This window comes from Leptosomus discolor, chromosome 4 (assembly GCF_034619465.1).
Source record: "Leptosomus discolor isolate bLepDis1 chromosome 4, bLepDis1.hap2, whole genome shotgun sequence".
NCBI lineage: Eukaryota > Metazoa > Chordata > Aves > Leptosomiformes > Leptosomidae > Leptosomus > Leptosomus discolor.
The window spans coordinates 64686034-64714004 of record NC_141394.1 but is presented as its reverse complement, the minus strand read 5'-3'; the positions used below and the strand labels follow the sequence as shown (position 1 = coordinate 64714004).

The 27971-nt window shown below is 37.1% G+C and overlaps 1 protein-coding gene across 4 annotated transcripts in view; it reads right to left on the bottom strand.

Moving 5' to 3' along the window:
- The window catches only part of KCNIP4 (potassium voltage-gated channel interacting protein 4), a 335504-nt gene that overhangs the window by 89192 nt on the left and 218341 nt on the right, over positions 1-27971 (bottom strand). For 2 of the 4 annotated variants that reach the window (XM_086463677.1, XM_086463678.1), the window contains exon 1: positions 27648-27759. The exons of the other annotated variants lie outside the window; for them this stretch is intronic. In XM_086463677.1, the coding sequence (XP_086319803.1) occupies positions 27648-27759 (112 nt within the window). Of the gene's footprint in view, positions 1-27647; positions 27760-27971 lie in introns of those variants that run through there. 4 annotated transcript variants of the gene reach the window in all.

Genomic DNA, 27971 nt, shown 5'->3' with positions numbered 1-27971 from the left:
TTATGTTTAACTAACATTGCGTTTATTTTTCTGCAATTAATACAAATAATTTAGCTTAGTGGCTTTGTTAGTAATAAAGGAATTCTTTAGTAGAAGTCCTCAAGAGTTACAGTTCAGTTCTCATGTATTTTTGCAGTCAGCATCCCACCTTATTTCTTGCATTAGTGGTAATATAAAACACGTCTATCTACCAAAGACAGATGTGCTCCTATCTGCCCTCATTAGGGGAGGCTTTCTGTTGAAATCCCTACACTACAAAAAAAAAAAAAAAAAGAAAAGAAAAAAAAAATTCTTATTTTTCATTGAACATATGATGTAGTAAAACATGTACATGGGCATTTTGGGCATTTACCAAAGAACCAGTGATTCACAGTAACACATTACACATTGCTTTTATGTCCATAATCTCAGCTTCACACAGCATGCATAAGATACTACTTAACTACACAGCAAAACTTCCTAACCTCTCTTCACATTGTCATTACTTCCTATTTCAGCTTGACACAGGTTTTCTCCCAGTTTTTCTTGTACCATCTACTTGATGTTTCAGAGATTCAGTGTGCTTCAGGCACTGACTGAAAAGCTTCTCTCCTAATAAACAATACACTCAGAGTAACTCTGCTCTTTACCAGTCAGATATAAATGGAGTATGTGAGAAACTACAGGGAATCTGCTCTGACATCAGGACATAAGCCATGGAAACACATAAAACAGACATAAAGAAAAATGTCCTTCCTGCTTGTGTGAAGATAAGCATAACAGATGTACCAGAAATTACACTAACACAGAATATTCCTGATTGTGTCTTTGACCAGTAGGAAATGGTACCCTAAGAACTGGGAAATAAAGGTTAAATTCCTTACATTGTCATGGACTTTGAAAGTGATCTTGGTGAATCATAATTTCTTGTGTTTTATAATATAGATATAAGAATAATAAACCACACACCATTTGTCTGCTGTGCCTATCTTTTTAAAGCAAGGATTGGAAAATCAAGTCAGTAGGCACCTGTCAGTCAAAAGAAATACTAATAAAGCCAGTGAGGATCTCAGAATGAAAGACAGAAGGGGAAGAAAAAAATACAAGGAAAGAAAAACTCTGTACATTTTACTGAGCAATGCAGTTAACTTGGTAGATATACTATGAAGTCCCAAATGGCGTATGCGGTTGCACACACTGCTTAGTAAAGACGTCAAGAGAGACAATATTTGCAATTTTCTTCTTGGGAGAAGGGTATAGAACTGGCAGTAGAAATCTGCCACTCGTTTTGTTCTTACCATGCCCTGGAACCCAGCGTACACCCTCAGCAATTTAACAAGGTATTAGAATTTATGTGAGTCCTATGTATATTTACTCTTATACTAGCAGAAAAAAATTCCCAAACAAAAAAAAAACCAAACAACAAACCACAAACAAAAAAAAATCCCATCATCTAAAGCCAGAAAAAAACTAGAATGTTGCTGGTTTGAGAGTAGACAAAGCAATGTTGGCATGAGATGAAGAAGAAAAATTGGAAAGGACAATTCCTATTAGACTGAGATAGAACAAAAATGAAAATGTTCACAGACATAAAATGAAATGACTGAGACAATTTGAAGCAAGAGTTCAGAAATTTGTGAAGAAATTAAAAATGCAGCTACTGAAGGTTTCTCAGTGGCCACAGATAAAGTCCTTATTAATACAACACTATCTGAGAAGGGTGTGAATCTATAAAACTCTCCTTCACAACTACTAGAGATGATAGAATCACAGAATGTTAGGGGTTGGAAGGGACCTCAAAAGATCATCTAGTCCAACCCCCCTGCCAGAGCAGGACCACCTACAGTAGGTCACACAGGAATGCGTCCAGGCAGGTTTTGAATGTCTCCAGAGAAGGAGACTCCACAACCTCTCTGGGCAGCCTGTTACAGTGCTCTGTCACCCTCCTTATGTTAATGTGGAACCTCCTGTGCTCCAGCTTGCACTCGTTGTCCCTTGTCCTGTCCTTGGCCATCACCAGAAGAGCCCGGCTCCATCCTCCTGACACTCGCCCTTTACGTATTTATAAACATTGACGAGGTCACCCCTCAGTCTCCTCTCCTCCAAGCTAAAGAGACCCAGCTCCCTCAGCCTTGCATCAGAAGGGAGATGTTCCACCCCCCCCAGTCATCTTTGTGGCTCTGCGCTGGACTCTTTCAAGCAGTTCCCTGTCCTTCTTGAATTGAGGGGCCCAGAACTGGACACACTATTCCAGATGCTGTCTCAAAAGAAATCCTTTTGCAGATCAAAGGAAAGACCAGTATCATGGACCACTGTTTCCAGTGGATTGAGGGATGTTAAGAAGACATCAGACACCTTCAATTTTAAAAGAGATGACCTGAAGGAAGAGCCTTGGAGAAATATTTTTAAATGGAAACAGAAAGATTAAGTTTGTGGTAGAAGAGGGAAGGAATTTTTCTGCCAGAAATGGAGGAACATACAAGGCTTTACAAATAGCTTTATCTTCAATTTTAACACATAGAGGTTCAGATGGGGAGCAGATTGTTCATCTCATGTTACAGAACAGGGGGAGAGGGGAAGGTTTATGTCAGTGCTTTAGTACAAAGGTTTGTTTAAATTTATGGATAAATGTATGACTACATAATAAAATCAGCCCAACAGGGAGTGACACAACCTATGCAAGCAGAGATGATAAATTCCATATCATTGCATCTTTATGTATACTGGTATCAAGAAGTCCTGAACCTGATAGATATTAATAAAATATTCTGTAACTGACTGTTAAAGAAACTGTTTTCCAGATAAGCAGACAAAATACTGAAAATACTTGACATTGTCGGTTATTTTACCTTGAAATAGAATAAGAGATATAATTGATGCTCAGTTGCCCTAGGTTACAGTGTAAAATGTGCCCCAAAAAAAGTATTCTATTACCATCTTCAGGAGCTGTTGAGACCAGGTGGGGCGGTGCTCCCTGCCTCCCCCCTCTGGACTATCTGCTGTTAATGGGCACAACAATGCCTTATCGCCTGACCCATAGATAACTCGCTCCTGGGCTATCTCCTGTTAATGGCCCATCAAGGAACTGCCTCACGACTCCCCATCCCATTGTGAGATGCTCCGCCCGGTGGGAAGGAGCCAAGCAGTCCATGTTAAATAAAAACTGAGATCTCGAACACCCTAGCAGCCTTCTTCCACTGGATTCCCAGAGGAGTTTTTCCTCCTCCTTGGAGTTCCAGAGGACAAGAGCTACCTATCTACCACTGGACCTTCCGAGGAAGACCAGACCACCCTTTTACAAGATCGCTGCTTCAACAGAACTACATCCATCGCTTCAGGAGGACTGCAGCCAGCATCTTATCGGACTGCTACTGCCACCCTAACAGGGTGTCAGGTTGTATTTTTGACTCCATCAGTGTAAACCAGTGGTTTGTTTGGGTTTTTTTCCTGCCTTGTGTTTTATTTATTTATATATATATATATATACACACACACACTAGTAAAGAACTGTTATTCTTATTCCCCATATCTTTGCCTGAAGGCCCCTTAATTTCAAAATTATAATAATTTGGAGGGAAGGGGGTTGCATTTTCCATTTCAAGGGAGGCTCCTGCCTTCGTCCGCAGACACCTGTCTTTCAAACCAAGACATCAGTGAAAGATAGATTCAACAAATCTGAAAAGTAGATGTGACCTGCAAATCCTCACGATGAACAATCTGAAATTTTGTTAAGAATATACTACTATCACATCTCTGATAGGCAGACTGAACAGAGAGTATTGCAAAAAGCCAAGGCTACTAACTGAATGCTGATATCAAAGCACATTTTTATGTTCTTAAAAGTGCATATTGCCATGTGGAAGAGGATCTGTGTAAAGGAAACATATGATAAGATCTATTACAATTTTAGTAATAGCTTTTGGAATATGTAATAAATTTGCCAGAGTAATGGGATACAATTTTAGCATGGTATGTTAAAAAACAAACAAACAAAACCCCAACAACAAAAAAGCTTAGGAATAAACACTAGATTTAGTGTCTGTAATAAGTTTGGGATGGAATCTAAAGAAATGACAGTTGTTCAGAGAAGGGGTTTCCCATAAAGAAGACTGATGTCTGCAAAATGCCAGCAATCCTGGCACTTAGGAGCAGAGCTCTGTGGGGTTCTGCTTTCATCACAGAAGGGTTATTTCTCTACCCAGAACAGAAGTCCCTTTGCAGAAAAGAGAACGCCTTTCAGTGGTTTGAATGTAATCTTCAGAATGGCTAAATCTGAGAAAGGACCTTATCATTCACATATCCATATTTTCTTCCTAGACACCTTTTTAACAGAAGCAAATGCCAATACAGTGAGACAAAAATACAAAGCCATGGGGGTTGACTCATTATAGCAAGTTTATGTTTTTTTCGGGTGTTTTTTTGCATTTTATCTACAGTTCAGCTTTAATGTTTCACTCATTCTCCTGCCTCATAAAATTCAAAGTTAATTTTGATTATTTCATTTTAATAATGAAATTAAGGTGGTTTTATCTGTGATTTGTAAAATTAAGGTTATAAGAAGTACTTCATAAGATGAGTAAAATGACAGAGAAGTAAAAAAGTGAGTGATTTACAAATTGCACGATTAAAGGAAAAATTGTTGGAAAGTTAAGCCTTCAATCTGTCTATAGCCATTCTGATGCAATTAAATGAAAAAAAAAAAAAAAAAAGGAAGAAAAAAGTGGTGAAGCAGATTCATCTCCTTGAAGAATCTGTTTTCAAAGATGCCAGAGCTGCTTAATGTTCTGCCAAATATGAGATTATCAGCATCAGATTCCAACGATCATCCTCAGCTGCTGAGAACTAAGAAACGGTGTGCACGTGACCTTTCCCAGTCCCACCAGATGGAACTATGTTTAGTTGTTTTAAGGAAAAAACATTTTCAGTCTGCCAGGAACGTGAAACAGAGTAAAGCCTTATCTAGATTGAGAGTCCCTTTGGCACAGACTGACATGACATCGTCATGAAGTTCTGAGGTTGTGAAAATTGTTAGTGACAATACCACAAGATATTTGATAAGCAGAATGAAAAATACCTATTATTTTCAGTGAACTTATATTAAACTGGAATATATATATTTGTACACATTCTTTTAGTTATCCCTGTATTTATGAAACCATGAGCATCGTCGTTAAGCCTTTCATTGCAACAAAATGCTGCAAGTAATTTTTGTGGTGTGGGATTTCTATGAACCTTTCACAAGCAAGAATTGGTTGCACTGAAAAAGAAAGTTTAGAAGAAGAAAAGTATAGTTGAAGAAAATCTTCAGAGCTCATGAGACAACAGCACTTCAGAAACACTTATTAATCTCTCGTGCCTTTTCCACAGGTGATAATATACTTATTTCTATGCACTTTTAGGCTATCAGAGTGGCTCACAAAACACCCAGGAGCTATTCTGGAGGTATTTCTTCCTCTTCTCCCTAGCCCCACAGAATACAGCTGTACAGGACCTGAATATTTTATTATATTCTCTAGTAGGAGGAATCATCTATGAGTTAGACATCATTTCTGTACTAGCAACAGCACAATACCAACCCACAATACTACCATTGCCTAATTTGATTTTTACTGTGGCAGAGCAACTCTGACTCTGTGTATTAATGTAACACATTTTTAACATGGTTTGTTGGAAACCCATAAATTTCCACAGCAATCCAGCCGCTACCTCATCTCTAGTGTAGCCGAATGCTCAGAGGTCTGCAAGATTTATTTACGTTTTTTAACTCAGTAACAGAATGTATGGCTTGCAGAGCAAAGGCTCCTGTGCATCCACAAAACAACTGCGGTATCCATGTATCACTCTGTGGAAATCGCTGGGAAAGGTTGATTTTATAATGATGACTAATGCACATTTCTGGGAACATTGGAAGCAATATCAGACCTAGTTTAAATAAGAGGTTTTTAATCAATGTGTCTTGCAATCTTCCCTAGTTTTTTGTGCCATAATACAGTGACACCACATGCTTATGACAACTAGTCTGCGAGTTGTTGATTTTCACCGGTGTTCACTTTATACCTGTCATCTTTATCACTGATAGTTTTCAAGGCAAACCCGAGACAACACCATGAATTTTGTCTAATGGCTAATTGTATATTTGTCCCTGCTGAGCTCTAATTATTCTGATGCTATTCTAACATCATGTTTTGTCTGAGTTTAAGCACAGTTCATTGAACTGATTTTTAAGTCCATAGACTTTGATGGAAAGAATTGCCTTTTAATGTACATATTTCTATAATTATTTTCCTGGAAAAAAAAAGAAATGTGGTTAGCACCCTGCAGCACCAAATTCTTTGTAAGTATCTTTAGACAGATAAGGGTCAGCTGAAGAGTTTCAATCCCCTATAAAGGGTCTAAGTCACATTTGAGGCATGTTATGACCAACACTTGTGCCATGGGAAAGCATATATTACCAGTTTTGAGGACAGACAATGCTATGGTCTTTTTTGGAAGCAAAAGTTCAAGCACAGTATTTTTATAAACCCTGATCAGTAAATCATGTGTATTTACTTGTTTGGTTTACTGTGGTCTCAACTCAAAATATCAGTCTGAGATCCAGCCTTTCACCTTGGTCAACATTTTTATGCAGTTAAGAATCAAACTGGAAGATAAGAAAATATATCTCCCTACATCACTCTCTTTCTAACACATTCTTATTCTTTAACACCCGTCATTACAACTATAACAGACATTTAAAGAACGGAGCAAGTTCACATAGCTGAGAGGTTAATAAAAACCCTAGTCATGATGATAACTCTTATTTAGACTAATTCCTGTAACATACGGAAATACGTTTAGAAATAACTAAGGTACCAATTTTTCACTGTAAGCAGGAACTTCATGAGCAGAAAAGTTAGCATTTACTGCCATTGAAAAGGTGGACAGCAGTGAACATCTACTTGTTTACCGTAAGGTATCTAAATACAAGAAGTTCTTACGGCCTCATACTTTAAAGCTTAAGAAAAAGTATCAGTAAATTATGTTTGGATCTTTGCCTGCAGGCAAACGCCAAAGTTTACTTGACCCTGTGGGAGGATAACTGATTTTTCTCTCAAACAGACAAGCTTTCTCTGGCTCACTGACAAATATTACTGATAAAATCTTTTTTGGAAAAGAATTGAAAGCCTGACAGTCAAGATAACATCTACCTTGGCAGCTGTAGCTAGAATAACCTCCAAGCTTGAAAAATGTAGCTGTAGACTGCTTCAGGAGAATAGTTGATATCCCTTTTCCTCTCAGCACTTTGTACAGAATTTTCACCATTTATTTTTTAAAAAAAACAGGCATAGATTCCATGGGAAAAGTTTGCTTCACGCTAAATCATTCCATTTTGTCTTCCCTTTCTCAAAGAGGAACTTGTAAAATGTATTACTTTCCTGTTAGTCACTGTCTATGTGTTTGTATAAAGTAGCTTGTATAATATATTCAATTATCTCTGTTATTTATGGAAATAGTCAATGTTGCACCACATATAATAATCACAGTATTGTAAATCTTCTTGAATAATTTTTTCAATGAGCAACACTTATAAATAAATTAGAAAATTTGGATCATCTATCTCATTACCAATATCTCCATCAGTACTTAAACAAAGCTGGATACTTGTGCTTTGGACAGCAACTTACTTTATTAATTTTTCTAATGAGTGAATGGTCCAATGTGACCTTATAAGTAGAAGATTGTGCAGTTTCCTAACAAAAAATAAAGTATTGAATAAATGTAAAGGGTTACAGCTCAACAAACTCTTAGATAACCTTGAAAAACACAATTATATGTGCTTTCAATGCAGCATATTTAATAATCTTCTTGAGATATTAATTTCCTTTAGGCTGTAGTACATTGGGAGATTTGGAAACAGTGCTGACAAACAGTAGATAACAGTCCAAGTACTACATAAGATCTCTTCCACAAGAAGGGGAGGAGATGGGTGAGAAAGGGAAAGAAGTAATTTTTCTGATAATACCCCTATGTATGCAAGTTAGTTGTGTTATACGTAAAAGCAGACCGATTAACTTTAACATTGATGTATGACAAAGCTACCAGTTGCTATTTTTCCTATTTTAATATCCTGTTTTTGGTTATGACTCTAATTTTACAAATCCAAAGGCATTTGAACTAAAATTTCCCATTATTTCCCCTGGTCTGTGGAGAAGCACTGCTGTTGTTCCCATTGCTAGGAAAATGTACTTTGTTTTCCTGACTTAAAATGTTCCTGAAGATATTTGCCAAGCTATGTGAGCTTTAAAACTGGGATTTGAAATTTAGCAAGTAGTTGCCCATTACTTGAATGGACCTTTGCACTCCCCTTTAAAATCTAGCAAAACTTGGCCATGATTGTAAATCTTTAAATTGTAGTTCACAAAAACACAGTATAAATTGTGACAATTTTATTTGTTCAAAGGTTCGGAATGCAAGGAAGCCAAAGACGCATGGGATTTTCTCAACAGTAGGCAGCACAGAGGTCACCTGAACTTAGAGTAGAGAATAAAATCTAGGCAACGTGAAGGAAGGTCTTCCCAAATTAAATGATCCAGGGACAAGAGATGGACTGGTTGAAGTAGCAGTTTGAGAAACTGAAGTTAGAAGATAATGGGAAAACATCGAAAAAACTAATCAACAGTGAAAAGCACCTGAATTTAAAAAATGTTATATAGAAACCCTGCAGAAAAGCTTAGAAATAGATTTTTAAAATAGGATCTAGACTAGATTCCAGCTCTAGAACAGTTCCAGCCTGTGAACTGAAAAGAAATCCTGTGAAAATTGACTTTATGTCATGGTTATACTAATCATTCAATACTTGAGTCACTATATATTAAGCCAGGTTTTATAGGTTTATGCTTATCTGTGTCTCTGTTGAGAGAGGAAAAATTTTGGCTATGAAAAAAAATATTTTTTCAAGTCCTTTAATACAAATAGGTTATATTGTGAGGTTGTAGTCACTGCCTGATTCCAGATGGACTGAACAAAAAGGGTACTAAACTACACGGACTTTTGCAGTCCCCTGTCCAGTATAAGAAAACAGTCACAAGTACGTAAGTAATAAATAGAGAATCAGTTTTAAATTAGATCTTAGTTTTTTTCTGAGTTAGGTTTCTTAATTTTTGTATTCGGATGTAAGAGCAATTTAACATTTCATATTTTACTCAAATAGTAAAAATTTGTTGTGGATTAAATTTGTTGGAGAGCCAGACCTGGCTGTTAGAAATCCCCAACAGAAAAAACTCTGAATAACAGACCAGCTGACAGAACTCTGCTTCCCTATGAGAGCTGTACTCCATAGAGAACACCTTCCTTCAAAGAAGAAAGTTCACATTTTGCTTTGTTTTCTTTTCATTTTTTCAGCCACAGTAAAAGAAATACATACTTATCATTTAAATGCGGATCTAAATTTAAGAGTTTAAAGAATTAACTTGCTTAGAGCATACCTGTCAAACCAAAATCCATGCAGAAGCACTAAGAAAAAATTAACGTGAAAGAAGTTACAAGTGCATGAAAAGTAAAACTGAAAATAGATCCCCCTCCAAATCCTGTCCAAGTGATTATCCATTGCAAGTTCTTTTATAAGTAGTTATTTACTTTGAATTTTTTTTTTTTTTTTTTTTAAAAAGAGTTGTTTTGAAACTAATTTTTAAAGAAGGGGATTTTTTTTCCCCCAATAAGGAAAAATAAGGGAAAATGATCTCATGTCTGGATTGCTTTTTACTTGATTTTGTAGATACTGTGGGAAGATCTCCACAACATGTATAAAGACAAAAATGTGCATTTTTCCTTGAAGAGCTTGAGTTTCATGGCCTTTCAAGGGTTTTGACCCATAAAACTCTGAATGTCAGGAGAAAGCTTAGCATCTCAAATGAACTGGAAGAATTCAGACTATATGAAGGTTTAGCTTTCCAGTAGTCTGAAATGACAACTGTTTTATGCTCTCTTACAATGCTGCATTCAGTGGCACTTGACACTCACTTTTCACCTTTAGGTATGATTTTTAAAAAATAGGAAGGCAAATATGAAAATATTAATGTTAATTAAGCTGTATTTTAAGAGGATGATGGAGAAGGAATTCCAAAAGTACAAATTCTGTTTGCTTTATTGGAGACAACTGACAGGGGAATGGAAAATGATTAAAAAAAGCTAACTGGACAATGGGAATCAAGTCAGTAGAAACAGTTCAAATTTGTAACAAAGTCTGATGGAAAAATGAGAAATATCTTCCACAGAAAGGCAGGGAGTAAGATTCAATTATTTGCCAGACTGTCTGTCTGCTTCCAGGACACATATAATGCAGTTCTCCAGACCATTCCTCCCCTGGGAATGGACATGCCACTTTACTGTGGAAGACAGGGTCCTGCGGAGGGTTAGGTAGAGCTGTGCCATCCTCGTGTGGCCCAGCTTTGACAGCTGCTGCTGACTCTCGTGAAAGGACTAGAGCCTATTTGCTCATGTTGCTCTCTGCAAACTTTCACTATGGTAATTTAGGGTCGGGTGGAGTGGCTTCACCCATGTTGCTCTCAGACTGCGGCGCTCGGTGTCCCATATTCTCCATGGATGAAAGTCTGGGTGGCAGCCGCCATGTTCCGGCTGGGGGAGCCTAGCAAAACCAATTACCTTTGCTCAGCTATTTTTCTCTGCTAGCCTGTGACCAAGCAAAGATTAAAGGTGGCAGAAGAAGCAACCTACAAACGAATTGCCCAGAAAGGCAGATTTCTTCACAGCTATTATAATAGTCAGCCACTGTGACACAGTAGTTTGCCTAAGGGTGTGCTTAAACTAAAGACATCTGTCAATTACTATATAGGTGCTAGTAAAAAACAAAACAAAATTAAAAACAAAATCAAAACCAAAAAGCAATTAATACTTTAGGGCAATAAATGTCTCGTTTTCAGAATGCAATTTTGTGAATAGATAAATTTGTGCCTCATCTGAAAAGGAGACTGAAAATCCATTGACATTTAATTTTTTTTTTCTCCTCACAAAAAAGTTCTTCATTATTAATAGGTCTTATTAAACTAACAGTAGCAGATGGACAATTTCACTCTGTAAAAAACACACAGGTAGAAGCTGACCTTTATATCCTTTGAAAAACAGTAATTTATACATATTATCTGAAGATTAACATTTTGCTGCTAACAATAAGGACTCATTCTGCATTTCTTATGTATTCTAAACTGGTGACTTTAACAATGAAAATTATAATCAAGGGGTCTTCACAGGAAAATGGGGATCAGCAGAAAATGCAGGACAGACTCTAAGTAAATATACGTACACCGTGAACTATCACAACTGTGTTTTCTTGTTAAAAATAGATTTTACATGAAATAGCTATTCAGAAAAATAACCAGCATATGGTTCACTGCTGTCATTTGAATGTGACAGGTAACATGCCTCAATGTATTAACCTAATTTAAAATAATGTTGCAGAAGGAATAATAAACAACAGGTTTTTTAACCTAAAGTTCATTTCCATTACACTGAATATATTATACCTAACAGTCTGTGATGACTGTAATTTGCTTTGGTGCTTAAGTGTTATGGCATTGCATGTGTTTTAAATGCATACAGCAAAAGGGGAGTAAAGAGGTTATCTGTCTCCAGAGCAACATAACCCATACACATCATCGGCACTGGTGTACCCCCAGCTTATTGGTCAGTGGCCTGGTTGGCTATTTATCATATGGAGCCCATATGAGACTAAAGGTTCAATTGTGGTAAGATACAGCTTTAAATGGGCACAAAGATGCCTTGTAGATCCAGCCAGTGAATAGCTATAGGAAGATAAGGCAGCAGCACTCTGCAGTACCCAACGCTTAGAGAAAACAGAAAAGTTTAATTCAATAAATATTGACAGAAGTTGTACCTTTTCAGTTAGCTTTGACAATGACCTTTATTCTTCAGTTAATTAAATAAGCTTAGTTCTGGAGATTAATAATTAGTCACAGTTTCTTTTCTCCTTTTTGTGTGATACTTCTTAATTAGAGTCCCTAGTGGTGTTTCAGGAATTTGTGGACAAATAGTGTTTTAGTGGCTAACACTTACAATGCTTAGATCATTCTTGCTCCAGGAAGCTTTCGTTATTCTTTATTACAATGTACAACCACAAAATAAATCACCATTAAAGGGTCCTGTAAGCAATCTTCAGATCATTTTAATTCAATGTCTACATTTTAAATAGATCATTGAAGTATGGTCGTAAACTATGGGACTGTTACGTGATGTTTTTGATATACATGCCCTTACTGAGTCCTGCTTTCCTCCTTTAAGCCTATTACACCTCCACTGCATACCACACCTTCAAACCTTCGTAATCCAGTACTTTATTGTATAGTTATAATAATTTTGAAGGAGAATCACTCCTGTTAATCCCAGTCCAGCCTCTCTCACTAATCCGTCCCTTCCAGGAACAGTTGTAAATCAAATGCCTCTGAATTCATTTTTGCTGTTTATTTTTCAATGTCCTATTACTTTTAGGAGGCTAAGGAAACAAATTAAAACATGTTGGATCAAAAAATGCTAACTCTATTTATTAATTAAATTAAACCACTATCTGCTACCACGACATCAAGAAATGCATTTTTTTGAAATGAATTTCATCTCTCATTTTAGTATAATGATTCTGCCTTTAATGTGTTGCTTTACATAGAGGAGAAGAAATATGGTGTCACTGAACTACTCAGAGGTTGTTCCCACCCTCCTCTCATTGGCAGTTAAAAAACATGGCATTCCTGACAACTGCAGGATGACAGCTGTGACTGAAGAAAAATATCTAAGCTTTCAATTCTAATTTAAAATAGCACTTTCAGAGATACTTTCTATCGTCTATCCTCCTCTTGAACGACAAACACCTGAGTGGTGTCAAACATATGCAGAACTGACAGACATTAAATGGAATCTAGTTACTGAGCATTTAGTGTCAGTTGATCTCTCACAAAACAAGCTAAAACAGCTGACTCCTTGCAAAAACTATGATCTCATAGTAGCATTTTGGGGAGTAGGAGAAATTCGCAACTAAAATAAAAAATATCTGCAGAAATAGACAGTTTCTTAGAAAATCTCAACATCTATTGCAAGAACATAATCATAGTACTACGGAAAGTAAATATTCAGTATATTTGCATTCTTTATTACTCATAGAATATGCCCCCCTTAATTTGTTAAAAATATCATGTTACGTGATTCATTTCATGTACCTGATGGACATTCATACCTTTAAAGATATGGCAATTCAAGGAAGATTAATGATTTCCCCAAGGCAATCCAGTCAGGAAGTCATTTTAATTGTCATGAAATTACTAGACATACAAATTACTCAGGCTGGTCTCTGTCATCACAATAAAACAATGACTCAGAAACGGGAGGTTTATTGGATGGAAAGAAAAATGTGCTGGCGGAGTCATACTCATATACAGCTGTATAAAAAAATCAGAGTGCAATTCAGGTCTTTATAGAAGAACACGAAGTTCAGGCATTATAGACATCCAACTTACGACTTACCCGGAGATCTTAAACAGTTCTCTGTGGCTTAACTTCTGTACAAGCTTAGTATAATTATTTTTAAAGAGCTTTCCACTCTACTTTATATTTAGGTAGACAGATACTGATGAAAATTTCAGAAGAGGTGGGTTCTCACATAAATGGTCTCTGTTAGGAGCTGCCCACTATTGAGTTTTTCTGTAACACAGCTTAGAGTTTGTGTAATGAGTCTGCACGGCAAGGTTTTGGTAGCAGGGGGGTTACAGGGGTGGCTTCTGTACGAAGTTGCTAGAAGTTTCTGTATGTTGGACATAGACAATGCCACCCGGCTTTAAAACGGACCTGCTGCTGGCCAAGGCCGAGCCAATCAGCAACAGCGTTTTTCGCCTCTGTGATAAAGTATTTAAGAAAGGGAAAAAGTTGTTGCACAGCAGCAATTGCAGCGAGTGAGAGGAGTGAGAACACATGAGAGAAACATCCTGCAGACACCGAGGTCAGTGCAGAAGGAGGGGAAGGAGATGCTCCAGGCGCTGGAGCAGCGATTCCCCTGCGGCCTGTGGTGAAGACCATGGTGAGGCAGGCTGTCCCCCTGCAGCCCATGGGCGGTGGAGCAGATGACTGCCTACACCCCATGGAGGGCCCCCACGTTGGAGTAGGTGGATACCTGAAGGAAGCTGTGACCCCATGGGAAGCCTGCATCGGAGCAGGCTCCTGGCAGGACCTGTGGCCCATGGAGAAAGAAGCCCACGCTGGAGCAGGTTTGCTGCCAGAGACCCCGTGAGGGGGGCTCACTCTGGAGCAGTCCGTTCCTGAAGGACTGCACCCCATGGAGAAGACCCACATTGGAGCAGTTCATGAAGAACTGAACCCGTGGGAAGACTCACGCTGGAGAAGTCATGGAGGACTTTCTCCCGTGAGGGGGACCACACATTGGAGCAGGGGAAACGGGTGAGGAGACCTCCCCCTGAGGAGGAAGGAGCGACAGAAAACAACAGTGTGATGAACTGACCCTAACCCCCATTCCCTGTTTCCCCCCTGTGCCACTGGGGGGGGAGAGGAGGGAGAGAAATCGGGATCAAAGTTAAGCCCGGGAAAGAAGGGAGGGGTGGTGGGAAGGTGTTTTAAGATTTGGTTTTATTTCTCATTACTCCTCTCTGAGTTAATTGGTAATAAATTACATTTAACTGTAGTCAAGTCTGTTTTGCCCGTGACGGTAAATGTTGAGTGATCTCCCTTCCTTATCTCAACCCCACAACCCTGTTGTTATTTGTTTTTTTTTGGGGGGGGTGTTGTTTTTTTTTTTCCTCTCCCCTGTCCAGTTGAGAAGGGAGAGTGATAGAGTGGCTTTGGTGGGCACCTGGTACCTGGCCAGGGTCAACCCACCACAGTTTGGTACTTCTGTCTGCTTTTAAACCTTCCATAGTCTTGTCTTCAAAAGTGCTAACTACTTAGGATGACAAAAGGGTAAATTTATATTAGAGGAGTACATTTGGGATAGGAAACTAGAGATCTGAAATTAATTCCTTTCACTTCCTCTTTTTTTCTTCTGCTATTCTTGCATGGAAATAATGATTTAAATGTGAAATATTCGTCAAATATTAAAACAAATTAAATAAGATAATCAAAAAACACTAAAATAGGTGAAACATCACCATATTCTGTCCATTCACATTCTTACCACCCCCATGAATTCCTGACTTTACGTTCTGCGAAAAGTTTGCATTTTTAGTTTCTCTCTATATCCACTAAAGGAAAATAAACAAAACCTCAATTCTAAAGTTAGAATTAACTTACTTTTCCTTCCTTCCTCCTTTTCACAATGAGCCACAAAGACTTATAGCAAAAATCCTCTATATACTTTTTTAGGAACTAAGGTTTCAACTCAGAGAAATATTTGCAAGATGACTGCAACTGCAAAGAAAGCAATAGAAAGTAAGAAAGCTATTACTTATCTTTTAAAATATCCAAGTAGAGACAACACAGGGGCTTCTTCTATTCATTTTTAGAATTAGACACTCTTAACCATTCTCAAATACATTCCAAAGCAGAAGCAATGCTCTAATTTATGAATTCAATTATAATAGGATTAAAGTAATAAAACCATTAGTAAGTTCATTTTTTCACAGAAATGTGCAACTGTGTAGTACAGTAGTAATATATTGTGAATCACTTGGTGTTAAATAATGCTTCTTAATCCCCGCAGGGTAAGGCTAGCCTTTACTGAAACATGAATAAGTGAGATTATTCAAAAAACAAGTTTATAAAAATTGTTTTCTCAGTGTGAAGTAGATTAATGTAGTTTCCAGACAGCTTCCTGGCCATCTGAATCTGCTACACTCCACAGCAAAACACCAAAAGCTGGATAAATTAAGTACTAGGCCATGCTTTAGACCTGCCTGGATTCATCTCACTGAAGAAATTGATCATACGACTTTAAAGTTCTGAAAACCATCAAAAAAGAAGATTTTCTGCTAAGGATAAATAGCATGCAGTGCTTAAACTGCATTTTTCAAATGTAGGTGTCTAAGCTGGGTCACAAAGATCCATATCTAGGAAGTTGCATTGAGGTGGCCTGATTTTCAGAAAAGTTTCTTCTGAAATCTGCCACAATTCTCACAGTTCAACATTTCTGAAAAACAGATGCATCATTCTTTATATTCCCTCATTGCCAATTATAGGCTCCTTTGTTTGAAAGCAGTCGTTTTTCAAATGTTCATGTATCATCCATTACAGCAAATAGGAATAACTATACTTCTCTGGGAAAATGGCAACAACAGAATATCCTAAACAGTTTAGTTTTCTTGGTGTTCTTCCACGCCCCTCCACATTCTGCCTGTTTTTTTGTCTTCATGGCCATACATACATGTGAACACATACATATACATACATTTAGTAGAAGAGCAAAAATGAACAAGAGCCTGTGAAGTCTGTTTTAACTGTCCTTCAACCTACTCTTAAAAGACAGATAATTTCATCAGGTCCTTAACAAACCCTGCTGGATTCCTTCCTTGCAGTTCCTTAGGTGTTTAACTCTCTTACTGAATTAACCTCTGATAGTTCTAAGCCCTCCTTAAAAAAAATGCATTGCAATGCCTCTTGACCTGGATGTGACCTACCTTTATAGCACACACAAAATCTCCACTTGCCTGTGCATGTTGTTGCGTGCAAATATTAAGTCGCTCGCCACCTCCTCAACTCTGGAGAAGAGTTGAGGACCCACTCTGTCCTGCTTTCTATTCATGTAAGCATTGCATTGAATCCCCACTCTCTCCCTCCCATCAGATGTCCCTCATTAGGATGCCACAGAGAGTGAAGAAAAGGTGAGCTGCCATAAATATTGACCTGCTGCTACTTGTTCCTTCTCAGCAGCAGAGAACTAGAAATGAGATTGCTATTCCCTGAGCCACCAGCCTTCTCTGCTGCTTCTGAAGCAGTACAAATAGAAACAGCCCTTGAACTGTAAAGCCTTTGGGCAGAAACATTCTTATTTTTTAAATAATAACCAATAGAATGCATACGATTACTGTCTCTGGTTATACAAATAATACAAAATTTCACAATTTAGTAAAATTCATAAAAGCAAGAATTTGCTACTAAGTATTTTACTTAATTATGACTTTTCAGATACTTCTGTTCAAGCATTTGTCCATGAGATACATGTTTAACCAGGCACAGATAAAAAGAATAACAGCTTTTAATAACTCTATTTTCAGCAATGTCATCTCTATTTGGAAAAAAGCTAGAAGTACAAATTCATGGTAATATATGGGTACACAGTGAAGCACCCATTTATTGTTATTAGTTCGAGGCTCTCTACTTTTATAAAAGCAGCCTGTACTTCTGTGTTGATTTTATATTCAGAATGCACTGTGCACAATATTCTGCTGAGAGAATAAAGTGATGGACATGTATAACCTCTGTTTATAGTGCAATGCATTAGACTTGTTCATCTGGAAAAGCAAGCAGAAAAGTTTCAGTTTTGTGATGTACCTGAGGATCAGGGGCTGAACCCAATCCCAAAACAATTATTGAGAGTTAATTGATAGGGCTCCATTTAGTGACTTCAGTAATGAGGATGAAAAATTGCCCAGAGGGAGAAAGAACTGGAAATAATTTATTGTTTCTCAGCAATGCAAATCATATTATTATTGAAATATAACAAAAAACTATTTATTTGCAGTGCATCATTATTGAAATATAACAAAGAAGAATCTGTTAAACTATAAAATATTTTGTTGAAGTTATTATTTATAATTTATTTTCCATGTTTAAATTAAAATGAAATAGATTTCTTATGTTTTGGAAAACAGAATCCCATAGAAAATCTCCACACTTTAATAACAAAATAGCATCTTGTGCTGAAATTAAAAGTGCATTCATATTACAAATATGTTGTATTAAAAGACTATTCACGTGAGTAAGAGGTTGAGAAATAGGGCCTGTATTTTGAAATACTTCAAAGGAAATGCAAATTTGGAAAGAATTTTTTTCATATGCAGTCTCTGAGATACTGCAAATCCATCCATTTGCACTTAGTACACCATAAACTGAAATCTAAAATTATTTTCTGTATATATTTCATTGCATATGCATATATATGTATTCTATATCTTATAAAGGAGTGTATTCCTTTCTATACATATATACATACAAGTTCAAATAAATTATATTGCTCATAATGAACAAAGAATAAACAGCAAGGTTTGTCTTAGAATAGGTAATATGAAGCTTTTGTTACTGAGGAAAGTAGATGGGAGCACAACATACCATGCTGCAGTAAAACCTTAGTGTCATCTATTTTACAACAGCTTTTTATTGGAATCTGACATGAGACTACCTGCTTTCTCAACAAAAAAGTATATACTATTCATAGTAAAAAATAAAGTCTTGGGTATTGAATGATGCCAACACATTTCTGGTTGGATTCAGAGTGCCTATTTGGTTTACAAAATCTCAACTTTAGCATTTGATGCAACTTCTAACCTATTTACTCTCACAACAGCCAGTGAGTTAACTAGTAAAATTTTCACCACTTTCTAGAAGATTTCCTAAGGTCACAAAGGAAGGAAATAATAATGAGGGTTCCTGAATGCCAACCCAGCTTTCTTACTATTTAATTGTGATTCTTTTAATTATGTAATTGAAGTTGCTGATAATTGGGTACCTGTCTGTCAGAGAAATAATAAAGCACCTTATAAACAACTTAAACTACAGAAGAAATACACAGAGAGTAGGAATAGAATGCAGATTAGCCAATAGTCTAAGGCTAACAATCACACATAATATTGTAAAAAATAACTAGCAGTAAGTATTTCAATGTAAACAATACCACTGCTCTATTGCTTGTTGAAAGTGCTATCTTTCAGCAGGAGTGATATTTCACATCAAGCGGAATATTCTTCTGTTGCCATCTCAGAGGGAGGAATTCAGATTATTGCTTCATAAATATAACATTGCTGACCTACCCAGTTTGCCTTAGCTCAAATTTCATGATGACGTGTAGAATCTAGAACTCAAGCTTTTATTGGAAAACAAAGGAATCTAAAGAATTTACAGGAAGGCTATAGATCAAACTGCTAGTACATAGGTTAAACATTATGGCTGCATTTTTTCAGATATAGCTAGGCTGAAACCAGTTCTTCTGTCACTGTGTGATACCTGGAGAATCACAACTTAGTAAGGTGTGCCCTATTAGATCACAGGGGAATATAATAACCTTTTTTTGAGCATGGAATGCTACATTTCCTCTCCTTACACAGAGTACACGCTCAAATGTAATATGATTGACACATGACATAAAAAGGTAATTCACCGAAACTCAGGAGCCTTTCTATTTAATTTCCTAATTATTCTATTATATTTAATTTTTTTTTCAGGCCCTCTTTACCTCACTACTTATTCATTTGGTGACAGACCACGAAGCAAACTAGACTTTTTTTTCCCCTTACTTCTCAAACATCTCTCCTCTAATTCACTCTTCCACTCCAAACCCAGCAGTTTTGTCTGCAAGGAAGAAGCCACCTTTGGGAGCATCATGAAACAGTCACTCATCTACTGCACTTTATTTTAGTTTGACTCATTTCAGGGAACTTCGATCAATATCCCTCCTTCTAACTTTCAAAAGCCCTCTTGTCTGAACAATGATTTGTTTATATGACATAACTCATTCTTTCTTAAGTGATTAGTGGAAGGCTGAAAATGTACCCAAAATATGGGCAGACGCCTACCAGAAACATTCAAGGTCTGTTCATCTATACACATATCCAAAATCAGGCAGATGCACATATGGAATCCATCTATCTACTTACAAGCAAACATGAAATAATCAATCTGCACAATAGCCTACCATTTTAATATGGAAATACAGACTAGTCTGCAGTAACATATTTTACAGACAAATAATGAATTGATCAATAATGACAATATTTTTTAAAAAAACATTAAGAGCGACCCTACTTGCAGCCATGTCAGACCTTCCATTTCATAGTTGTCCCCTCAGGATACCACAGCCATTAAAAGTTACTTAGCATTAAAATTTGGTATACAAAGTCTTAATTTTAGATTATTTCTCTCTCTTCAACAAATATACACGCATACATACACACATGCACTGAGTCTACCATTAGGATAAGAGTTCTTATTTCTATGAGATCATAGGCTACAGACTTTGGAAGGGTATAGCCATATTACATTTCTATAAACGGAATAGCCTGATTTGTGCTTCTTTATACTGTTATAGTAACATGAAGTAGTCATACAGAATTAAGTGTCCAGATGAGATTGCAAAACCAGCTTTATGGCTGCTTTTGCAATTTTTCCCAAAGCTAATTCCATAAGACTTTTCATTATGAGCTAACTACTAGACAATGAAATTATAGTATAATGTCTGTAAATTATGTTATTATTTTCACATTACATGAAACAGATTCAATTGCTTTGTAAATCTTGGTGTTTCATATAGGTTTGCATGTAATCAGATACATAAATCCCTACAAAATTCACTGAGGATCTCCCATGTCTCATTAATATCAAATGTCAAAGATTTCTGGTAAAAAACCTGAGTCAAACATGGAGTAAATAATTTAAGAAGTCAAGAGACGAAAGGTGACTAAATTATTTCCACATCAGTGCACTATTACGGACTTTTTTCATTCAGTTATTCCAGCATTGCGCATATTTAATCTTGTTCTATAATGTCACTTTAGACAATGATTATTTATGCCTTTGCAAATATCATACTCTAACAGTAAAGCCTTCTAGATTCTCAGCCCTAAAGTACATTAGCGATTAGGCAACGCTTTTCTCTCCTCCTGATCGAGTGTAGTTATTTTTCAGAAGCTTACTTTGTCATACCAAATCTGTCATCTTAAAAATAATTATTTTATGTGGAGCTACATTTTAAAAGCAGCTCAAGCCTGAAGCAATGGCAGAGTGCAGAGGGAAAATGCCTAAGCAGGGCATTCTGTAGGAAGCTTCCAGTATCCATGCCTGGAATGCACACTGGTTAGATGCGGGCTTTGCTACACATATCAAATATATGTCACCTACCTTTATTTTTGGTGTTTGTCTCTCAATTCTGGGAAAACATACCTCCTTCCCTTTCAAAAGATAGGCAATTTTGTCCAGCAATAGCTGTTATGATTGAATACTGACTGTTTTCTGTGTGATCTTTCCTTCATCTTCTGATTTCCTTTGTTGACAAAGAATCAATTCATTTTAGCAGTCTGTAAGAGTTTAGATGGAGGGCTGGTCATGGTTCATGCATGTATTACATCCTGATAAAACTTAGTACTCTGTTTTTCTTCTCTGAGTGGCAATTCAAACATATTTTACTCCAGTTTCTTCTCAAATGTGTTTGAACTCAACACAGATATTCATAATGTACTTGAATGATGATAGTAAAACGGTCCTAAGAAAGGGGCATCTGATCTAGTATGGAGGAAAAAGTGTTAAAACCCCAGACATCTTCAGATGAGTGATCTGCTTAAGATGAATACTCAGCATCTCTTGAAGAAACTTCAAATAACGCTCAAAAGTAACTATATCTTTGCAAAGATGAATACAAGGAGGAGCTGCCCTACCTGATGGCAAATAGCCAATACCTCAGGCTAAAATGACTATCACTAGGAGTGTTTTCTTGAAAAAACCCTCAAGACTAGGAAGATAAAAGTCCAAGTGGAGGATCCAATGATTGAAGGGAAGGGTTCTTCAAAAATTAGCCCTCCCCAAGGTAGGACGTAAATATATTGTGTGATCCTGAGCCAGAGAGTAAATTTTAATACAAGAGGTGAGTGCATACTAAAAAGAAATGTTTTCTCTAAGCAGTCCAGAAAATTTATAATGTCTGATCTTTCTGTGAACTGTCATGTGAAGAGACAGCACATAAGTTGTCTTTACAGAAGTCTTCCTGGTTTCTACCAGTAGTTTTAAGGTCTCTTAAATATTTTTCTCCACTTTTCACACAGCCAGTACCTAAACTTTGAATTCAGACTGACATGGATCTAAAATGACCTATGCCTCAGTGATTCAGATGTTCTGGATGTTAAAAAAAAACTAAAGAAGTCCACAGGAAGTAGTTGATGAAAAGATATCAATAAACCAAGAGGGCCTTCCTTAAAACTCTTAAGTAAATTGTCCCATTTAATTAATAGTTTGGTAAAAGCAAATGTTTAGGCTGATGTACGATATCCCTGATTCTGACACGAAAGAACAATTTTTGCTTTTCTTTATCAAGCACATTACTTTACACTTGTATGTCATTCGTGCATCTTATCATTAGGTCCAGGCAGGAAAGCCACTAAAGTGAAAGAAAAACAAAACAAATTCTTCAGTTTCAATATAATTATGTTCAGATGGTTAGCCAAGATGGTGTTTCCCAAACAAAATCGTGCTCCCAAGCCTGGAAGAGCTTAGTTTTTGAGGGAAGGTGAAGAGTAAATAGAACACCTTTAACAACCCTGAGCTAGATGTAACAGATGGTTACAAGTTTCAGTAAGTTTCATTAAGTTTCAGCTTGTCCTGCACCCAAAATAAGCATACAGAAACATACACCTCCAAGAAGACATGTCATTGTAAATGAACATATTGAAATTCACACCTCAATTTTTACATCAATTTGAGATTGAATTTAAAGCAGCAACCTAGTGCAGTTTTGCATTTGGTTTGAAGTAACTGTTCTCTGCTGTGCTTCTATAGACTGGCTTTCCTACAGTGACCAGAACAGATCCAGAATCTCTGTTAAGATTTACAAATAGACTTGGGGAAACACCCAAAGGAAAAAGGTAATCCACTTCGTTCACCTCTGAGGGGAAGAATTATGCTTCTGTAAAGGTAATGCTTGAAACTTAACACCTTTCATCTAGCCATATTCAGCAAAGAAGCAGTCTGTGTGCACAGGTGCTAGTATAATCGATGTTGAAAGAATTATCGGTTGTCATTTCTGGTGTGAAAGATTCACTGATGATCATAGGAAACCTGATACTCCCATGTACCTTGATGCCATGAATTGGCACTGGGATATCATCATCCATGAACACAATTATTTGAGACAGGTGATACTGGCTTGCTTTGAAGACAGTAGTTTCCTCAATCCTACAAGTGTCTCTGGAGAAAAACAGACAAGTAGGAAGTGGACATTTCACCATGTCCACTGAACAGCTTACGGACAGCAGATCCTAATCAACTGTCATAAGCACCTGCTGAGAAAAGGCAAGGGGACATGTACTGCTGTGTGATACATTCCTTATCTTCCTGTTTATTTTGGAGCATTGCATCCCATCTGGCTGAGAAAAGTGATGCAGGAGAGGGAGCACCACAGGAGAGTCTGCTAGAACCTGGACTTGTAGTACAGCCACCAGTGCACAGGTAGGATATCCAAATTCGGATAATTCTTATCAGCTACATGTAAACAAGGAGAAAACTCCTTTGTTTTTCGGAGTTCTTTTTCCTAGAAATGTAGGAAGCAATAGAAAATGTCAGTCATATATGTCTTTCCCTATATCATTCATTTTCTAAGGCAGAGACTCACACTGCACTTGAGACAACAATTTAAACTTTACTGTTTTTACAAAGCCATAAGAGTACTAACAACATGTTAACACAGATGGTTGCAGACAGACAGCACCTTATCCTCTGTGTGCTTTTAAGTATCTGAGGTACGAAAGAGACTGCATTTTAGCATGTAAGTGTGACAGAACAAATCAACTCGAATGTATTAACATGACTTCTGGACTGGAGGTGGCTTCTGTACCAATTAGATTAGAAGGAACAACAAAAAAAAAAAAGGTCTTTCTGTACCTAAGAAAACTGTCTCTATTTAAAGAAAATACCCCCATTCCCTAGTTTCCCAATTCTGGCCAAAGCAACAAATTACTCTGTTTACTCTCAAGGCTGACTTTACAGCCAAATATACTTATTGATATCTGTAAGTGAAAGGCTTTTTGCTTTGCATCACAATAAGTCACGCTAAGGATCAAATATTCCTGCATAGCCTTGATGGCCTATTGAGTTGAAAGACATGTTAGGACCAGCGGGCCCTACTAGATGAAAGATTTTGAGTTTGTGGGACACTCATATATCAGACATTAAATTTAGATCTGAATAAGTATTTGAAAGTAATAACAAGCTCTGGAAACTGGTAGAAAGCAGTGGAAGGAAAAGAAGAGGAATAGCAGGGTCTAGAATAGATTGCAACACTGGTTGATTATATTCACAAGCAAAAGAAAAACACTTCTGTATGAGCTGTTACACTTCAAAATATCATCAATGCATGATGAAGGAAGAGGGACAAAATTTGTCTTTTTAAAGACTTCGACTTCTGCAGTCCTCTGATGTTTACAAAGTTGCTAACATATTTACGTAATGTCTCCTTATAGCTACCACTTGACAGATATTTTGGACACAAAAACGCAAAGTGTATACTTCATTTTGCTAGTCTTTCCCTTCAAAGTTTCTGGTGGATTAATTCCCTCTAACACTGGTGCTGCTGCTTTACTGCTCTGATCCCTTGCTTCAGTTCCGATCAACCTCCTCTCTTCCCCTTCCAGCTGAGTAAGAAAACAAAAGCTTTGGAGGGAAGCTGCCCAGCAGCAAGAGTTTCAGACAAGGAAGCTAGAGGGAAGATATTGATCAGTGTCAAACCACTTTCAAAATAATGGAAGGAGAGGGAAAGGAGAGTTTCATTCTCTTCTAGTAAAAGCGGTATTGATTCAATTCTGTCCTTATAACTGAAATAGCTCACTGGCTCCAGTGAAACCACTTTTCTCCTCATTCTGGTGTCCCTTTCCTTCTTATTGGAAAGTGGCAGATGGATGAAGTAGAAGCACATAGTCCCTAGTCTGGGACAAGGGATCAAATCATGTTTCCTGTCCTGCCAAATGTTGAACACTGCAATAAAACTAAGCAGATTGCCTGGATTCTCCTACTTTCCCATGGAGGAGTGAGGGCAAGTCAAGCTCTCCTTCACCATAATTCCTTTGGTATGTAAGGTAAAGGAGGGTGGTTGTCTGTCACAGCACAGTGAGTGACCCATCTTTTTGCTTACTCAATTGAAAGTCCATTTTTGCCAGAGAGATGACTGCACATGGCGAGCCGTGCTGGGTAGAACACCTCCAGTAGCTGTGTTAAAGAAGAAATTTTTCTGTGAGTGTACTATTGTTTTATCTTTGTTCTTTTTAAGAATAATAGTGAAAGTGCCTGGAATACAGGGTAAGGTATTTTATATCTCAGTATAAATTACTATAAAAATAAACAATATTGTTCATTTTTACAACGCAACAAATGTTGCATTTTCACAGTACAAACAGATTAAGGAGTAGTGAAGCTGAAGCTACCTCTACGATTCTGTGGACAGAGAGGAAAAGTGAACTGGAAGGATGGAAACACTCCAGTTACTCAGTCCATGATGCTTTTGTGGGTCACTTTAGTTCTGCTCCCATTACTGCTGCTGAGTCTTGATTTGGGTTTAGACAAGTCAGTCTGCTGGTAAAAACTGCCATAGTGCATCGTTACAACCTCACTAAAATCAGTGGAGTTGTAACAAGTTCGCCACTAAGGACTTGTCATTTAGCTGTCTTCTCCATCCTGCATTGGCAAACACTGGGACAAGCATGCTGCCCTACCTTTCAGTATTTCAGGGGCATTAAGATAAGCATGATAAGGCATCAGAAAGCCTAACTATGGGAACAGATTTGTTTCAGCATATGTCTCATGCCCTGCGTCCATGGAGTAGACGGGGAGGGCTCATTGCTCATTTTGGTTTCAGAATCAACACTGGCCATTCAAATATGGTCCTCCTTGTATATCAACAGAAAACCTGCCCTTGCATTCAGCAGGAGAACAATAAACCGTTAGTTCTGAATACCCTATAAAATATTGCTTAATCATTTGGGGCCGAATTCTTGTTTAATAGTAACGGCAGTATCCAAACATGGAAGAGTTAAATAGCACAGATCAGCCTTAGGGGAACTGGAAATCCCCCAAGTCACTGGAACTATCCACACTGGGGATGTTATAAATATATCCACTATACTTTACAATGTTTAATCTTTTTACATTTAGAGATCAGTTTTATGTTGCTAGGTACTTTTGAGTGAAATTATTACATTATCATGTGAGGAAATACCATGGCACTAATGGGTGCACTAAAATAAAAAGTTACACTTCAATTGATGTATCGTCTCAAACTTATTATTTATAGTAAAATCAGTATAATTTCTACCAGGGAGAATTTTTTTAAAAGGTGATTTAATACAGTTGAAACAACATGGAACATTTTCCCACAGACTTAATGGCAGTATCATACTGTGAGAAATCAAGAAAGGGATGTAACTGTTTGTCTGCTAAAAAAAAATATTGCATTTTAATCTTTTTTCCTCTCTCTGTTACGATGTGTTATAAAGTTGAAGCTAATACACATCTAGTAAGCAGATTTTTAAGGTGTTAAAAATGCTACATATCCAGAGTATAAAAAAAAGTAAGCACTGTTGAGAGAAAATTACTCATTTGTTTAGAATTCAAAAAGTAATTTTATAATTCCATAGCCAGTGCATTATATAGTAACACAGCAAATATTATACATTCTCACCACATACAGTTTTAAGAATGATTTATTTCAATAGTTCAATAACTATAAAAGTGCTGTGTTAAAGATTTCACACTTTATCAGCTGAACAATTTTATGAGGTGATGATGTGAACCTACATCCATCAAAGATCCTATTCCATGATGAAAAGTTAATCTTTCGGAAAACTGGAGGGCTCTCCATGGCTGTGTGATCCTCACTGAAAGCAGTTACACAGCAGAAAGTACAAACATACCAACAAAAGCAGTATTTTTTAAGCAAGGGCTTCAGTGAGTGAATACCTTTTATTTACTACAGCAGTCCACACAAGACACTTTGTTAAAAAGTTGAAAAGTTGACAGCAAAAGATCTCATTAGTAACTGGACTGAAATAGCCTGTTTCTATAAAATGTGAAAAAATCTCACTTTGTATAGAAATAAATATCCCATTGAAATTAATGTGAAGTGCTCTTTAAGAGTAGATGAAATGATATGACCCATATAGTAGAGAGCAGACCGAAATCTGAGAAAGCAAACAGGAATTTTAAAACATATATTCATTATATATATTTAAAATACCCACATTAAACGTTGGCATCTATACCTTTTTTTAAAATGTGTTGAGCAGACTTGGTCCTAAAGCTTATCCTGTTTTGCATTTATCTATGAAATGGATTTTTAACACACAAATATTGATACAGAACAAAACTCTAATTGCATCATAAATCAGAAGAGCAAAGCATGTTATAAACGTGAACTGAACTAAGATCCACTTAATCTATGAAGTTTTATAGCAGTGAACAGCTTTCAAAGGCAACTGCCAGACAGGTGTTATGTTCACTGTTTTCAGTCTTTCTAATAAACGTCCATTCACACACACTTGGCAATTCATTGCAACATACAAATCTTATGCTAGCATCTACTTCTGGTTTACCATAACAAAGTAAAACCAGCAGAAGCAAACAAGGATTTTTTAGTCTAAACGTTATTTCCACTTTTCAAGCCTTTTCATTTCAGAGCTTTTATACCTGATGCTCTCTAAGTCTATTTTAGCAGATCAGACTTCACACCTACAAACAGCATAAACTGCAATTGACCACTTTACCTTCTGAAAAATCAATCAGTCCCAGCAAATGAAGCAGCTTCAGCGATGCAAATATAATCACAACAATACCCACTGTTTGCAGTCCCTCCGACTCCCACTCGAGAGTCAACATTCTTCCAACAGGCAAATCATTCCAGTCTTCACACCAGTTCGCAATCAGAGGGAAATAAGGGGATTTCACCAAGAGTTTGCTTTGCAGAAAGTTGCAGTGATGTAAAGCGGCGCTGTACTGAGCTGTACCAAAATGTTAGATAAAGCTCCACATCTCATGCTTCTCTAAGCATTTGATTTCATGAATAGCGAGTCCTCTTAGAAGGCTGAGGT